This window comes from Athene noctua, chromosome 1 (assembly GCF_965140245.1).
Source record: "Athene noctua chromosome 1, bAthNoc1.hap1.1, whole genome shotgun sequence".
NCBI lineage: Eukaryota > Metazoa > Chordata > Aves > Strigiformes > Strigidae > Athene > Athene noctua.
In genome coordinates, this window is record NC_134037.1 from 11,869,461 (window position 1) to 11,887,474 (window position 18,014).

Sequence of the window (18,014 nt, forward strand, 5' to 3'; positions counted from 1 at the left end):
CTGAGTGGGATCAAATTCCCTACGCACATCTGAGAGTCCCAGGCTCATATCCTACAGGCATTCTGGTGTGTGTACTTTCATGCGTGAGGTTCTCGTGAAGAAGGGGCAAGGCACATGCATGAGATTTGAGGGATTAGCAGCAAACTTCAGGCTTTCACTTTGAACTTCCCGGTGGTTTGCTTAACCTTCTAGCCATATTTGATCATATTCAACTTACTTATTTGTTCCTGGTGCAAAAATTACTCAACCCATCCCTGTCTCTTTAAGTTCTATGTTAGATGTTAATTGTTACAGGCAAATAAGGTCCTGACCTGGCAAATATGCACATGCTTTGCCATATTTGCATGATTATCTCTTTTGAAGTGAAGTAGATTGAGCCTTTGATATGGTGACTTGACAGAACTCCTTGAAGTGCGTGCACTCAGGCTGACTTACAGGTGGTGGGGTTTTACCTCCACAGCATTCACAGAGTTCAGTCAGAGACATGGAGGGGGAGAGGATAATTGCAGGATCAAGGCCTAGAGGAATTACAGCCAGCAGGACAAAAATATGTGAATATTAATTAAATGGGACTTTGTTTACTTAATAGGATTAATAAAATGCCTTTTAGAGCAGCATTTATTTTTTATCCTGACATTTTGGGCCATAGGATCCATCAGTTATTTTCAAAGGGTTGTGAGTGGTAACCAGAAAAAGCAAGATTTAATTTTGTTACATGCTGATAACACCTTTCTCCTGGAAAGTTGTCAGAGGATATCATATTGAAAGGGTCCAAAGTTGTCATGACAGAGCAGTGCTTCCTGACTGGAAAGGTGTAAGAATGCTCTGCATGATACATGGGTCTCAACCTGAGAAGAGACACTCTGTGAGACCTGGCCGGTGCTCTGCGAGGCCCCTGTGTTGCCTCTGTGCTGCTGCATCCAGCTCTGGGATCCCATGTACAAGCAGGAAGTTAACCTGGTGGAGCAGGTCCGAGGGAGGGGCACAAAAATGGTCATGGGGCTGGAATGCCTCTCCTGTCAAGAAAGGCTGAGAGAGTTGGGGTTGTTCATCCTGGAGAAGAAAAGGCTCAGGAGAGACCTTGTTGCAGCTTTTCAGTATATAAAAGGAACCTAGGAGAAAGATGGAGAGAGCTTTTACCAGGGCAACAGTTTTAAACTGAAAGAGGGTAAATACAGATTAGACATAAGGAAGAAATCTACAGTGAGGGTGGTGAGGCAGTAGAACAGGTTTCCCAGAGAAGCTGTGGCTGCCCCCTCCCTGGCAGTGTTCCAGGCCAGGTTGGACGGGGTCTTGAGCAACCCGGTCTAGTGGAAGGTGTCCCTGCCCATGGCAGGGGGGATGGATCTTTAAAGGTCCCTTTCAACACAAACCATTCTGTGATTCTAAACGCAGCACTCAGGTTGTTGGACTCAGCCGGTCTTACTGCTGCATTTCCAGCACCAAAACCAAGGTAAAGATGGCAGTAGCGCTGAGCAAAGGTGTAGAGGAGCCAGTAGCAGCCAGGATTTGAGGCAGAGGGGCAGCAGGCAAAGAGCCTCAGCTGTCAGGGGCTTGCAAGGGCCAGGTTTGGGTTTAGGTAAGCGAGGAATGGTTTAGGCTGGAGGTTTAACATCTTGCCTGTGTGGTCGGTTATCCCAGCAGAGGGCATCCCCACACTGCTGGATGTTAGCTTGCATGGTGTGCTGCAGGCTTTTGGGTAGCATATTAGTATGCTTTGGGTAGGGTGTTATCACACTTTGTATGCTGTGTCGCGTGTTACGGTTGGTGGTGTTGTTCAGAGCCCACGCAGATTCACAAAGGCTCAATTAGTGATAGGATGCGAGGGTGTGCATCTACTTTAGGTTCAATGGTGTAATTAGACATAAATTGAGATTTATGAATAATTTACAGAGTTTGATAGAGGAGGAATGAAAATTAAGTGGGGAAAGAAATAAGCTTGTGTGTCTCAGTTCAGTGTTACTTTTTGAGTATTTTAAAGCTGTTTTGGCATAGTCTTGTTCATTGACTTGTCTTGTAATGCCTTCAGACATTAATTTGTTATTTTTAAGTGAAATTAATTAGATGTTAAACATTTTTCACAAGTCAGACTTGATTTTTTTTTTTTTTTGGTGGGGTGGGAGGTAATACTGTTTATTCTTTTGGAAAAGTACCAGTGAATTCCTCGCTGCCCTTACATTTATGCTTACATAGTATTTTTGGGAGGGGCTCTGGTATCATACCCTGTTCAGAGTGCTACTCGGACCTAGCAAACTAGAAATGTACAGCAATTCAGAAATTCCAGAATTGCCTTCCTCTCTTTGGGGTATCTTTTGGAGGATTGGCTTAATCCGGGAACATCTTTTTATTGTCATCACTTTAGTGCTTGACTGCTGAATTGCATGTCAGATCCTGCGTGTGGAGCACAGTGGTGCCCACACTTACCTGTGTTGCTTGTAAGAGACAAGTCAAAAATTCTTGGTTTTCATTCCTCTGTCGACTTGGGTTTGGTTTTGTACTTCAGAGCTTTCTTACAGAGCTGCTTGCCATTTGTACTGGTCACTGAACCTGCAGTGAACATTGTACAGCTGAAAAGCAAATATTTTTCAAATCAGCTAGCTTGGTTGATAATTACTGCAAAAGGCAGGGAAGCATGAATGCTAAAGTTGTTGTTCTTTATGCCTGCATCTAATTTAGTAAATGAGTCAAGGTGTGTCTGTTAATGTCAGGACCTGTTCTCTGGCCTGGAGGGCGGCTAGCACAATCTTGCTGCATCTATGAAACTTTCTTACCATCTGCAATGGGCATCAGTACCCAAACTGACTACTGCATGGTCTCTCTGCCAGGCTAAATTTTGGGCTGAAAATTTATCTGGGGAAATGCTAGCTGCCCAGAGTCAAAACTGTGCCGGACATTGTCAGGTTCCAGTAGATGCTCTAAAGTTCCTAATAGACACTTTCAGGTTCCAGTGAAGTTGCCCGCTACTGTTTAGCTTGCTAGTATGGATGCAGTTTATGGATTCTGGGTTAATCTATAACTTGTTTCCCTTCTATGCTCTTTATTGGGTTGACTTTCTTTTATCACTATGTTGGTGGAAGAACTCTGCCTTCTTCCATCCAAAGATGTGGTTCTTGAGTCTGTCTTTCATGTTGCAGTATTAATTAGAATTCACTCCACTAGAGCTCACCAACATGTGTTACAGGAGGATAAGAGCTGGACCATATTAGAGGTTCTGTGCCATACGCACTCCACTAGCACTAGTTTTTTGGATTGTTCTTTTAAATCTAACTTTGTATTCATTGAAACACATTCATAGATTATGGGGCCATGGAGGGCCGTGATGAATATATTGTCTGTGTAATACCACAGCTGCAGAGCATGAGAGTCACTCTTCATTGTGCCTGTAATGTCACTTTGAGAAAGTGTTTTGTTTGTGTGTGGGTTTTTTGTGCTGATTTTTTAAGATACTAAATTCAAAATTTAATGTGGCATAGAAACCACACCATTTCTAACCAGCATTCCCATGGTTATTGCTTTCCTTGTAATATCTTGGGCCTTATTTCTCTGCAGGCTTCCTGTCTTTGTCTGCAGGAGAAATGACTCCATTCACTGTTGGCATCTTCTCCCTGTATGACAACCTGTAGGCCATGGCCAAGTTGCTGGTTTTTATTTTCTCATGGATAAACTGAATAGTGAGGGGTCAGCTGAGGTCTTTGCCCTTTGGTTTCTGTATTAGATGCTCTGCAGGGCAGAAAATGTGCCATTTTTTTAGGCCTTAACAGCCAGAAGGGCAGTGAAGCCCATCAGGTCTGAGAAATGGGTCTTCTGGCTCGGTGAAAAGATTTGGGCTGCTTTCTCCATCAGATGCTTATCTGGCTGGGCTTCTCTTCCCTCCCATCTCTTGGGGCTGGACATCATATAGCTCTTTTCTAGTGGACAAGGATTTTTGCTGTCAGAGACAAATAATCTGGAGCAGTGACCTTTGCAGTATTTCATTAGTTGATGAGTTGGAGAAATGGACACTGGCTATCTGGCAATGAACTTCAATACCATTAGAGAGTGGATTTTAATAACAGAATTAGAAGACCAGCAACAATGCTTGGGCATTCACTGTGTAGATAACATGTAAAGCTCCTTGGTAATACATGTTTTTCCACTTCAGTTTCCAGGGTTAATGTTTCACAGCACTTAAACGGCTGCTTTTCTGCTCATGTCTCCCCTGTAAAGAAACTTACCCAGGTGGCATGTTTCACTGCAGGTTTCCAAGAAGTACAGCGAGATAGAGGAGCTCTACCAGAGACTGGCAGCACGTTATCCTCAGACTTCTCTTCCGCTATTGCCTAGAAAAGTTCTCTTTGTGGGGGAATCTGACATCTGTGAACGAAGAGCTATGTTCAATGATATCATGAAATTCATCTCAAAAGATGAGGATCTAGCAACAAGTCCTGAATTACTGGAATTTTTAGGTAACTAAAAGATGTGAGTGTCCCCTCTCCCATGAATGTGCTTGATAAAAGTGTTATTAAGTTCTTGACTCAGGTAGTCAAAAACCAGAGAATGCCAGAATAAAGGCTGTCACTGAAAATATACTCTTGTGCATCTACAGTGCTGCATAATCATGTTTGCTAGTGTTTTCCCCTCTTCTGAGTGGCCACATGCCTCATTCAGCAGTGTTGATACCACAGGGCTTGCTTTGAAGATATCTATCCCACCATCTCTGATTTACCTTAGGCATATACCTAAGCTGTGGTTCAGAACATGTAAATTTAGAGTCTAAATAATCATACACTGTCAGTGGAGAGATGGACCCTAAAGGGCAGTGCAGGGTCTCCCTTAGTGATCAGCCATTCCATGTTTTGACTGGTTTTTATTCCTAATAAAATTGTTAGGCCTTGCTGAAGAAGGTCCTAAAGCAAATTATTGACCCTGAAAAAAATTTGAATAAAAGACAGATTCTTTATTAGTTAAACCCATTCTCAGGCCTCTTTCCTTTTTTTTTTTTTTTTTTTAATATTCCTTAGCCTTATGTCCACTTCTTGTTGCCTCTTCCAGGGATTCATATAGTTCCTTTCTTATGTTCCTTGGGCATAGCAGGGAGTCACTGAATGAATGGAACAGATGGGCTCTCTGTTCTTAATTCATCTGAGAGCTGCTGAGCAGGGAATACTCCAGCCTGGTGCTGTGCAGGATTCTCAGTGTAGCGTTAGTTTTAAGGAAGTGAAGTTCCAAGGTGCTAGCAAGTCACCATGTGTGAACAGCTGATTTTGCAAAAGTGTCAAGTGTGGCTGGATTAGAAGTTCTGTGAGACTGACAGCTTCCTAAAGTCAAAGGGGCCAAAATTGCATAATAATAGGCAAAATCCTTTTGCTAATAAGGTTTTGGAGTGTTTTGTGGGTGTGGTTTTTTTTTTTTTTTTTCCCCTGGCAGCGTTCTCTTGAAAGTAGACCCCTTGCACTGGGAATTCAGAAATCATATTGATTAATCTTTGCATGCTGATAAACCTAACCATGGTGCACACGTCTACAGCTGAATTAGTCTGCACTGTCTTTATACTGTGGACAGGTTTGGTGCAAGTCATGTGACCTGTTCATCGAAATCTACCTCAGAATAATATAATTCTCACCCTACCAAACCAGGCGGAATTCAGTACATACACTGCAGATCTTCAAGCTACTTTTTTACACATTCCGTACAGCTGCTGGAGACATGGTTAATATATTCAGGGGAGTTTAGGGAGAACCAACATGGTAAAACACAGATGACTGAGGTGGGGTAGGATAAGCAGCATCCTAACATTCACTGCCTACCCCAACCAGCACTTTCTTGACTATAAGTGGAGTATACAACCACTTGCCCAGTGTAGACTCCCACATGTAATCAATGAAGTCTGTCCTGGGTGATTTGGCAGATGCAAGCATGAAAAACTGGGTGACATGAGTCTCCCATGCCATGTTAGTTTAACTGTCAAAAGGATGAAACCATGAATTTTATCCATCGTGGTTTTCAGCAGCCCACATTTAGCTATTCTCATTATTTTAAATTGTTTCCTGAGCAACTAGAGACTCCACAACTCCCTCTTCACTCTCTTGGGCTTTGCATATAACAAGTATGGTGAGAAGTCGTGGTCAAAGTGCATGTATCATTTGCTGAATTTGCTCAGTTGGATGGATCTTGCATACTGAAGGTAGTTAGAACTTCAGGCTTAATTTCTGATTGTAAATTGAAAAGCTACTGTGGCACCTTTTGCTTGCTGTCCAATGCTCTAATTTTAGCCCAAATGAATTAAATTACTAACAAAAAGAGGACTTTATCTCAACTAGCTATGTGAGTTAGCTACCTACATCTAAGCAGAGTATTTGCAGCTTCTCTGTAGCCAGTGGAGAGAAACAGGCACTTCAGAGGGAAAATCCCATCTCAGACAACTTTTATTTGGATGAGATGAATCATCATGTGGAAATTCTGTTGGTTCTATTAGCTATAGAAGGAACATAAATAAGCAGATTAGGCACGTGCTGCTGTATCTCAGGTAAAGTTCATTTTCTCTGTCTTTCTCAACTGCTTTAAATCAGTAAACAGAGCAGACATATAATGACACATCACTGGATAGAAGGGACAGTCAGGAATCAGAATCATAGAATGGTTTGGACTGGAAGGGACCTTAAATATCATCCAGTTCCAACCCCCCTGCCCCACTAGCCCAGGTTGCTCAAAGCCCCGTCCAACCTGTCCTTGAACACTGCCAGGGAGGGGGCAGCCACAGCTGCTCTGGGCAGCCTGTGCCAGTGTCTCACCACACTCACAGTGATGAAGTTCTTCCTTATATCTGATCTAAATCTACCGTCTTTCAGTTTAAAGCTATTACCCCTTGTCTTATCGCTACATTGTAAAAAGACCGTTCCCATCTTTCCTGTAGGCCCCCTTTAAGTACTGGGAGGCCGTTCTAAGTCTTCCTGGAGTCTTCTCCAGGCTGAACAACCCAAACTCTCTCAGTCTTCACAAGGAAGGTGCTGCAGCTCCTTGATCATCTTTGTGGCCTCCTCTGGACTTGCTGCAACGGGTCTGTGTCCTTCTTATGTTGGGGGCCCCGGAGCTGGACACAGTACTCCAGGTGGGGTCTCACGAGGATGAAGTAGAGGAGGAGAATCACCTCCCTTGACCCGCTGGTCACGCTTCTTTTGAAGCTTTCTGGGCTGCGAGTGCACATCGCCGTATCACGCTGAGCCTCTTGTCAGCCAGTACCCACAAGTCCTTCTCAGGGCTGCTCTCAATCCATTCTCCTCCCATCCTGTATTTGTGTTTGGGATTGCCCTGACCCATCTGCATGTTGAAAGATTTTCACAAAAGCTGCTCATGTCCTTCATTCCCCAAACAAAACCACCAGGAACAGGTGCAAGGTATCAAATAAAACATAGTTGTTATCCTGCGTACTCAGTTTTGCACCCATTATTGTATTTTGCAGGAACAAAATCTACTAGTACCATTGACTTCAAGGTTAAAAACATTCCTGATGACAAGGAGGAAGAAGATGAAGAAAATGAGGCACTGGATTTTTTCAAAGAGGAGAAGGAACCTGACTTAATCTCACAGCTTTCATCAGCAGAAAATGCCAAAAAAGGGGAGAAAAAAGAAGAGCAAGAGGAGGAAGAAGAGGAAGAACATTTAGACCCTCTTGGTATAATCAGGTATGGCTGGTAGTGCCATTGTTATTTAGTTTTTAGTCTAGTTTTCTTAACAAATAAGGCTGGTTTATGTCACTGTCCCCTGATTCCAACATTTTTTAACATGGGCCACTTTCAGCTGAATTTCACAGAGGAGGAGAGGCCTCTGACTCGGTAGAGGGAAGAGACTTTGTAGTGGCTTTTTAATGCATTCCTCAGGAAATCCAGCTGACGGAGGGACATTGTGAATGTCTTGATAACAGTCTCAGCCACAGCAGGGGCTTTATTACACACTGCAGGGTCCCACCACAAAGCATCAAGCCACCAGGGTTCACTGGATGTGCCATTCTGGAGTACACTGGTGTTCACACTGTCTGGAACTACTTTTGAGCTCATTTTTGTTTATAAGGAGGTAAAGTTATAGCAGTGTAAAGACCAAAAAAGCCAACATTTCAATCGTAATGTTCACAAATAGGCTTTTCTTTCCTTCTTCCTTTATCTGAAGGGAATGTCACATGCTAAAACGCCACTAAGGCATAAGCCATAACTTCTTGAGAAACAATAATTGAATCAAAGCTTGCTGATGTTAGTGTCTGGGTTTGCTTACCTGTCCAGTAATTTTCAGACAGTTATTTTCTTCACTTCAAGATGGAATTTTTCACTTAATTCCAAAAAAGCATTTCTAACTACTGAAGCCTGGAAGCAAATTTAGTTTCTCAGTGGCTGGGATCATGAGTAGTGACTACTTTTTTTTAGAGTGTCTCAGACTTTAGATGCCTGAGTAGAAAAGGCTTGGCTGTTCTTGATCTTCAGTAAGCACTGACTGACTCAACTCAATTGTTTTAGCCACCCACAGTCACCAGCCACTACTGAATATTCTTTGTCTTGTACCCAGACAGTACGTTCAGAATGCTTCTTCATAGCAATAGGCAGTAAATGATAGTAACAAGCCAGAGCCCTCTCTTGGTGTTTCCCGATTACCTTGAATCATTTCCAAGGGAATCATTCACTCCAGGCTTTAAACTAGAGTCTCCCACACTAAGTCGGGTCAACTACAATGATTAATACTGGAAATGCCATTTGGACTTTGCTCCTGCTGTTATAATCATATGTAATTGTTGATGTCCAGATATTTTCCTTTTTACTTGAAGTATTTAATCCTTTACATATCAGCAGAAAACTTTAAATATTATTCTTTTGACAAAGCACATGCTTAATTACTCAGCATCAAAATTACTTATTTTTAAAAAGTTAAGTAACTATTTACAATGAGAATTTAGATAAAGCAGTACTTCCCACAAAATGGTCCTTAGTTGGTAGGTTTACAAAAGAAGCTCTCCTTTTTTGGATAGGAAAATGATCTATCGGGTTAGCAAATGCAATGTTATATTTTCCGGCTTACAACAAGTAGAAGCTGTGAAGAAGTTGCTGTGCCAAAACAAGCACGAAGTTTGCTTTTCTGCTCTACACAGTTTGACATAGCATTTGAAAGTCTTGATTATTTTGGTCTTCTAATGCATCGAAGGATGACAAGATCTGGTATTTAATCCCCACTTAGTTTATTGTTTTCATTCCTTTTGAGAACAGATTTCTTACTGACTCAGAATAACTTAATTTGTATAAGAAGTATGGTCTTTACTGGTACAGAGCTGCAGCATGACATGTTATGCAGTCAGATGTTTTTCACTCTAAACCAATGGTTGTCTGTCTATAAAAATAAATCTCCATATGTATTTATTATTATTCTTGTAAATCTCACATGTACAGTGTCAAGGCAGAAATGTAAAAGTGGAAATGAGAATCCTGAATCTTATTTCATATTGTCTCTATTTTCCTGTAACTCACCTTGCTTCCGTGGAAGATATTTTCAATTCACATGAATGGAGATCAGATCAGACCTAAGCATCATATCCCAGGTTTGTGCCATCTAGTAACAAGTGTCTAGGTCAGAGGCCAAAGGCAGGAGCTTAGCTGTCAGTGGATGGGCATTTTTTGGATGACCATTTTAGGGTGTCTTCTGTGCCCATTAAAATGTTAGGTGCTTACATGCTTTTAAAGAGAGAGCTTGCAGGCTTCAGCTTTAGTGCTTCAAACTTGAAGTTACTTTGGGATGGGAATGAATAAAAAAGGAGGTGATGCAGGCTGAATAAATATGCTTAGTAGTAAACTACCCCCTAATGCCTAGTAAATTCAGGTTAAAAAAAAAAATCCACAATCCCTTCCCCTGTGAAAAACCTTTGAAAAGATGTAAAGTCAGCACTGAAACAAGCCAGTCCATTCCAAGCAGTATCAGTGGCCAGGGTGCTTTGAGCAGCAGAGCTCTGACCTAAATTGAATCATGTGTTTGGCATAATCTTACAGGTTTTTTTCTTTCTGGATGAGGATGAAACTGCTCCAGTAGCACAGGCCTCCATATGTTGTCAGCACGCTTCATTTGGTAACAACTTTTCCTCCTGGGCCAAAAGGCTGTGATTTGGATTTGGCCCAGCACTGCTGCTGTGCTGCTTGAACCACCAGATATCCAGTTAAATATACTGACCTTAGGGGTAAAATGCTAAACTAGGGTCTTTTTTTTTTCTTGGTTTTGTATTGGTGGTGATCATCCAGGTGGAAACTTGTAATGGTCTGGTTCCTTTTGTCTGGAGGAGACACCCTAGTTGTGCTGATTCTCTTCCTCGCATTCAAGGCTATGTTTGAGTTGCTCTTTCATGTCTGGTGGGAAACTCACTTGCCGATTCTGCTCTTCAGCTTTTGTGGGTATAAATGATGGTCTACAAACTTTGTGTTTCTCTACTGCATGATTCTCATGCCCAAAAGCTTTCTTTCTGTGTTAACAGGGTGATCTTGGGCCATGTCTGGGATTCTTAAGAACAGAAAGACTGTTTTTTCCTTGTACAAATCAGGGACATTTCAAAAACTGTTATACATATTTATAATTAAGTTTTCAGCTTTTAAAACCCCTCCTCCTTTAATTTTTTTCCCAGCCTGGTTCTTTTAAGAATAAAAGTGCTCAAAATTAGGTTACATTTGTGGGGTGCAATGTTGAAATTCTTTTGAAATATGTTTTTGAGGGGTGTACTTTGTCCTCTAAATCTACTGCCCTTCTTGATAGTTTGGAGTATTGTTATTACAGTGTCTTGTCACCAGTTACTCTGCGAGTTCTCCTGGACATTTGTAGAAATCTTTTCAGCTTTGAACAGAGTGTGCAGGTTCTGTGAGAACAGGCACTCTTAATACAGAGATAGTCCTTGACATCAGCAGTGCATCAGGGAATTAATACTCACTTTTTAGTACTCAGTACTAAATCTGTTAGTACTCACTTTTGTAGCAGTGGCACATTTCTCGCTCTGTTTAATTTTTGACAGTGTAAGCATACAGTGACTTGTAAATCACAAGGTTCTCATAGCCAAACTATTTTTTTTTAAGTTAGCATCTCTTTTTTTTTTTTTTTTTTTTTTTTCTGGTAAGCCACAATCATTAGAATATCCCTTTGTTAAAATGTTTTAATTCCTTTATAAGTGGGAAATCAGATATGTCTTTTACTCCACATTGTAGGAACTTTATTTATTTATTTTGACTTATCTTTGTCTCTATTGCTCTTCTTAAAGTGAGAGCAGTACTGCTCTTTATGTCTCTTCTCTAAATCCATCTATCTCAACATTTGCAGATACATATTTTTAAGTGCTTAGTAGGGTACCGTGGTGCTTTGACAATATATCTAGGTTTTTAGAGGTGCAATATCTTTTAGCACTGCTGTCTTTTAAAGGATTTTCCTCATAAGTTTCAAAATGGTACTGTGTGGCTAGTCATAATTGCAGGGGTTTCTCCAGCTGGAATGCCATGAGGAATGAAAGATGCAAGAATACTAGATCTGAAAGAGGCTGATCCTCTAAAGAGACAGGCATGGAAGACAGCCACAAGATAGAGGAGCTATTCACCCACAGCTAGGATGTTCTTGATGATACTGCTGAAAATTCTGCAATGGAAAAAAAGGTGTAATTTGCCAGTGGTTTGAAAGATTTGCATGGAGTGAAAAGAGCTGTGTGAAGCAGGAATCTGCAGCAGCATCAATGCTAGTCAGCTCAGCTGTGCCAGGGGCACATTGGCTGAGGCTGACTGGGCAGTATCTGACCATGTCTATACCATTTTACATTCTCCTGTTCTCCCAGTTAGGTTTGCTACATCCAGAATGCCCACTGGAAATGGCTGCTGGCCTTGTGCTGCCTCCTGGGCTGTGATTAGGATGCTTTAGGAGAAGGCAGTTTGTCCCATGCCAGGGGAGTACCAGGGGCTGTCCTAACAGACAAATTGTTGAACTGAGCTCCTGTGCTCAGGCCCAGGGTGTGAAGGAATTACTAAAAAAAGCAGTATGACCATGAGCTCTCTCTGCCCACAGGGGTTAGCTTTCTGCCTGCTGCTGTGTTTGCTCCCAGTCTGCCCTGAGGGTTCCTTAAGGGTTTACTTTCTTTAGGGAACTCAGGCAACCTGTTGTGTATTTTTTCAATTGATCCAAGCAGGACCAAGTTAGGCATTTCTAGCTCTGAATCTTAAAACAATTTAAAAAGCACATCACAGTAACTGAATTGGGTTTTGTCTTCTCCCTCTGTGGATGAACTATGCAGTTTTATTGTTTGTAAGTTGAAGCCAAGAGCACTAGCATCTCTATTCTCTTTACTCTGTAGTTAAAACAACTGAATTTAGCATTTGTGTTCAGTTTACTCCAATATACCTGAGACAGCAGCTGATTAAAATGACTCAGAACCAGCTCCTCTGAACAAAGCAGCAATGATTTTGCAGAAGGAGCATGATTGCTTCATGGGTTAAAGCATGCAGTAGCCCTTTCAGTGCATGCATTTCTTCAGCTGTAATTAACTTCTGAGGTAATATTTGTTTACCAGCTTGGGAAAACCCACCTTTTCCTGTGCTTTCTTTTCTGTCTTCATCAGCTCTCCACAGCCCTCGCAGATGCCTCTCCTCCACATGCGGTTCCCTCCCTTCCGTCCTTTTTCCTTTGCCTCCCTAAATCTTTCAGTGACAGCTTATCTTCCCCAAGCCCTAGGTCTGTCCTGGCAAACTGCAGAGCCCAGAGGTGGGTATTCCCCAGACAAGAGCTCTTTTGTCTCCTCATGTGTTCTGGAGAGTTTCTGTCTCCACTGTCTACCTTTGCTATTGTTTCAGAGGATTTCCCCTTGTGGGTTCTCCTCATCCAAATTTGTACCTTTCCAGTGGAATAAAGACACGTGGGTAGGTGGAAGCTTTATATCTGTTGTGTTTAAACACGGATACAGCTAAGTCGTGACAATAGTTAGGAAGGGATGGGGCTGGTGAGGGCTGACCTTTTGGGGCCCTGCTGCCAAAAGTTTTTAAAAACCTTGTTGTCTCTGGGGTCAAGCTCAATCACCCCTGGTGCCAGAGGTTTGCCATTAATGGGTTTAGTTGGTGAGGAGATTATTCGAAGACTCAGGACCTTTTCCGGCTGCAGATGAAATGCGTGATGGATCTGAGCAACAGCAGCCAGCCCTGGCCTTGCCAGAGCCCTGCAGAGTCAAGCTGGCTGCAGGAGGAGGTAGGTTGGCACACAGGAAGGACAACAGTTGTTTCTGGGTTGCGTCCTACACCTTCATGTCTCCCAGCACCCTAATGGCAGCCAGGCTAGAGTTTGGCTCCTGGGCTGTTCATCCCAGTGCTCCCTTTCCTTTCCTTTTCTTCCCTGTTGTAGCAGAAGAGCCCAGGATGGCATCAACCTTTTGTCTTTGGGGGAGAAATGAGTGGCAACATTTGTTCTTGCTTCCTCTGCCAGAAACCTTGGCCTGCTGAAAATGGCTGACAAAGAGGCAGAAGCTGGCTTAAGGGGAGCCCTGTATTTAGCAAATTTCCAAGTGATTTTATTGATGGAGGTCCCAGAGCTTTAATAGGTGAGGACAGTGTGCTTGCCAGTGGATTTGCACGTCCAAGGAAGAGAATTTCTGCAGGCTGGAGCTGTGTCATGGCACAGCTGCTGTCTGCTGGACAGATGGTCTGGACCAAACTTGTCAAAATGTGTATTCAGCTGCTGTGCCTTCTGGTCCTTGGTTGGCAGAGTTCTACTCCTGCCACTCCTCAGGATACTACTCCTTAGGCATCCTCCTCCTCCTCAGCGACTCATAAATTCACAACTGCCTTTTGGTCTAGCCAGGTACATGCATAACTTCCCCTCTGAATCCAGTAGGATTCATACACAGCAGTAGAAACACTTGTCTGTCTGTCCTGATCAGCTGCGAGAGAGTCAAGGTGACAAAACATCAAACGAGAGAAGATACAGTTTATTTTTTCTTTAATGCAATTCAGATAGTTAAAACAATGAACAAAAAAAAAGAAAGAGCAAGCCTTGTTTTCCTAGCAGTGTGTGTATCTGTGCTCACAGCTGTGAAGCCTTCTGAGATTTAAACAGGCAGATCTTTTATTTTCTGTCTGTTGTTGAGTCACAAGCTTAGGTTGCAAGGCATGCTCGACCATTGCTTTGCCAAGTGACAGAAATAGTTGTCGCAGTTCCAATCCAGCTGCTGTCAGGTTGGCGACTTGCATAATCCCTGTAAACAACCATGTTGGTCTTCTACTGAAACATTTCTGACAGTTGAAATTTTTCTGAAAACCAAGGACATAGTCTGGTACAGCGTTCTTTCTCATCAAAGAGAGGAAAAAGAAGAAAAGGTAGCCCAAAGTCCGTCTTACCCATCCAGTTAAAGGATGAGCCTCACTTAATTTTCATAAATTATCTGCTCTCAGTCCTTTTCAGGGGCAACATTATAGTCTACCTTGGAGCTGTTTCAACTGTGTGGATAGGGAGTAAAGCAGGATGGCAGGAATGTTCTCCTTGCAGGAACTCAGTCCCTCCAGTTTGTTTATCCTGAACTTTTTTTATGTTTATAGGTGCTTTGTAAGTGTTGTTTTTCCATGCAACAGGCTTTCCTTTCTCTTCTGCCTCCAATCCCCTCTCCTGAGCACAGCTTCTCACATGTTTGTTTACTGCAAATCTTCTTGTCTCCTCACAGATGGAAGGTTGAGGGTGATAGAAAGAAAACAATGTAAAATTGAGTACTGAAATAGCTATTGAATCTCACAGAATCATCCATATTCATTCTGTGTTGTGTCTTCTGAGTGGAAGGAACATATTCTCTTGGAATATGTTTTCCTTAGGAGAACTCTGCCAAGGCCTGTGTGGCTTCAAGTGGTGGAACTGAGAACCCTTTCTAGCTGTTCCTTCCAACCAGGGGAGTCAAGTTGGATGTGTGAAGGACTCAGCCCTCTTCTGTCATTGCTGTTCTGTGGTAGTGTTAACTGAATGCAAGTGTACTCAGGAAAATTGAGATTTTCTGGTACTCCTGGGCTTGTAGTTGGCATGTTACATCCATAAGCACTCCTTCAGGAGAACATATTTGACAGGTGATTGCAAAAACCCCGCTGCTGTGTCCACTGCTTGGCACTCAGAAAGAGCTGTAGCTTGGGATCAGAGCTAGGGTACTCAGGCTGTCAGATGTTTTCAGAGAAGTAGATGCATAATTTACAGATCTAAAGCTGGCTCTGCTCTGTTTTCTTTTATTCTGGAAATAGTCACTTTCCTGACTTAAGGAAAACTTGTGAGAGTCCTTCCCTGTGCCAGCATTGTCCTTATCTGCATTCATATTTCCTGGTCTAATGTTGGATTTTTGGTTCCATAAGATTATGCAGTCATTATTTCCCCAAGTTTTATGTTGCATGTTGAAGCAATTGCCTGGGTTAAACTTCAGTGCTAAGTTTCTGTCATGGCTGGCTTGAGTGATTCCAGTACTTACACAGCTGGAACATGAGGATCCTTTGGGAAGGAGTGTAAGTAATTATTTTAATGTGCTTCATTTTCTTTCTGATTAGAACACTGACTATACTTTAATGGGTTTTATAAATAGTAAATCTGTGTTTATACCACCATCCTAGACCCAGAGGACTGCAAATAACTGTAGTCTGTGCAGTGTTACAGCTGTGTATGCCATCCAGCAGTGTTTTCAAGCAGAACACAAATGTAACTACACCTGGGGTAAAATGCAGCAAGGACTTAATAGCTTAGTGCAACACTTCACTGCAGCATCAGACAGTAAGTGAAGAACATGTAATTCAACTGGAAATGGAGGGAGAGTTGCACTGATGTAAATATAAATACCCAGCTTGAAATTTGACCAGCTTGCTGAAGTAGGTATGTCTGCTTTTAAGAAAGATGTCATGGGATTTTTAATGGATCTCATTCATTGTTTACAATGTATTAAAGCAGTAAAACTTACCACACACTTTTCTGTATATAGAAGAATTGTAGAGCCATGTCAGGGAACTGGAATGAAATACCACTGCCACTAGCTGGCACCAGCTTTCAAATAATTCCCTTAGTCTTTTGAGTGAACTCTCAGCTTTTGCTTTTCCCATCCTGTTTTAACAGCAATATGCAGTCATTTGTAGCAGTGCAGAACTTAACAGTGATGAAGGCATGCAGAAGCTGCCTTGAGCCATTCTGCAGGCATACTAAGCAAGTCCTTACTTAACTGAGACAGGTTCATAGGAGGCAGGAGATCCTTTAGAAGGGATACAGGATAAATTTACGACTCCACAGAATCAAAAGTGTCTATTTTTTTACTTCTGCTTTGGAAGAGGATTGAACATGATGTAATTGGGCAGATTTAAACATGTTTTGTTTCATGGACTTTACAATAATAGGATGACTCAAGTCCTTAATTAGAATAAAAAAGCATTACCTCATCGATTAGCCTGCTCCTTTCACCAAGGCACGGGAAATCTTTAATCGACAGATGCGGGGAACTGCTCGTAGATGAGACAGACTGCTAATAAGGGACGGATTCAGATCTACCCTGTTGTGTTTCTGTTCACCAAGTATAACAGAATTGTTTACTCTAGAATAAACTGTCTATGGGGTGAATGTGTGCTCAGTTTAAATCGAGATGGGAGACTTGCTTTTCCTTTCATCTGATGCTGTCAAGTTCCTAATTCAGCTGACTTAATAAAACCATTGTTCCCTTTTTCCTGTGGATCTGCCGTAGAAGTTTCTGTTTTGGTTTCAGAGGATCAACAAACTGGCTTTTGGAAAACCATTTTTGGAAGCAATCTGTAAAACTTTGCCAAAAATGTATGAATTAGCCATTTTAACTACATGCTGGTACTAATTAACACACCTGGGGATCACATCTCTTGCTATTTGCCCCTTGTAGCAGTTGGCCAGATCTGGAATCATCTGAAGTGTCAGTGAAAGGAGGAATGTCCTTAAGGGTAGACACCCATCTGGGACTCAGCAGCTCTTCATTCTGCACTTGAATTTCTGAGGTTGCATCACAGTACTTAAATGTTAGATCTCTCCATTATCCCTTTGGTAAAAGGAATAAAGCTGATTTTATAGGTCTGCCTGGGGAAAAGTTTCCCCTTTGCACAGAAATGTGGCATTTGGATCATTGTTAATGACAATTGTCATTAATGTGAAAAAATGCTTTCTGTTACCTTCCAGAAATTCTGAAAACCTTGCTTTCCATAATGCCTGAAATGCCCAGTCATGTCCAGATCATAAGGGGGAGTAAGATTTATCATCACTGTGAAACACGCAGCTGTGGTGAGTGATTTGACTGTGCTAAACCAGTAAATGAAAGCAGACAGAAACTGTGGTCTTGCTCTCTGCCAACTAGGATGAAGTAGCTTCTGTCCAACAGCTAAATCCTTCCACTCCCCAGAGCAAGCTGGCCACATCCAAATCAGGAAGGGCCCTGAGCTTGTACTGATCCCAGAACTATGTCCAGGCATCAAAGCAGTAATTAGCCGGGGCCAAATTCATGCCAGGAAGCATGCTAAAAACTCACAAGACAGATACTGTGTACCATTATCTCAGCCCAAGCCCTGACCATGTTTATTCACTAGTACAGATGTTGGCTTTTGTCAACAGGGCAGCTTGTAGAAGGTGCCCATTTAGGAGTCAGGATTAGAACCATTGAGTTTCTTGGGGCAGTTGGTGCTGAGCGTGTATCTGGCACTTAAGGATGCTCTGTGATCATAAAACACCAAGGGCATTTTGCAGCAGGCATGTAGCTGGCTGCTGTGGCTCCTGTGAGCTAGCACTCTCTTGAGTGGTGGTGGGCACAGCTCAGGAGCTAGCCCAGGACTGGGTGGGTGCGGGCAGCCTGGTTTGGAGTGTAACAGAGTTCAGCTGTGTGGGTGTGAGCCATGGTGTGTCCATTGGCTAGGAAAGGGTCTTGACTTGGGTTTTTGCTGGTATGGGCTGTTTTCTGAGTTCTGCTCTCTGGACCATGATTTTCCATAATAACTGCTACTTATTTGGCACGGTACTCAAACTGGTCAGAGTGGTTTGGATGGAAG

At 42.4% G+C, this 18,014-nt stretch overlaps 1 protein-coding gene across 2 annotated transcripts in view; it reads left to right on the top strand.

Annotated features, from left to right (window-relative positions):
* The window catches only part of HS1BP3 (HCLS1 binding protein 3), a 54,750-nt gene that overhangs the window by 10,950 nt on the left and 25,786 nt on the right, over positions 1 to 18,014 (top strand). For both annotated transcript variants that reach the window (XR_012632799.1, XM_074895569.1), the window contains exons 3-4: positions 4,238 to 4,445; positions 7,439 to 7,661. Coding sequence is in view for 1 of the 2 variants with exons in the window: in XM_074895569.1 (XP_074751670.1) it covers positions 4,238 to 4,445; positions 7,439 to 7,661 (431 nt within the window). In the remaining variant the exon portion in view is untranslated. The remainder of the gene's footprint in view (positions 1 to 4,237; positions 4,446 to 7,438; positions 7,662 to 18,014) is intronic.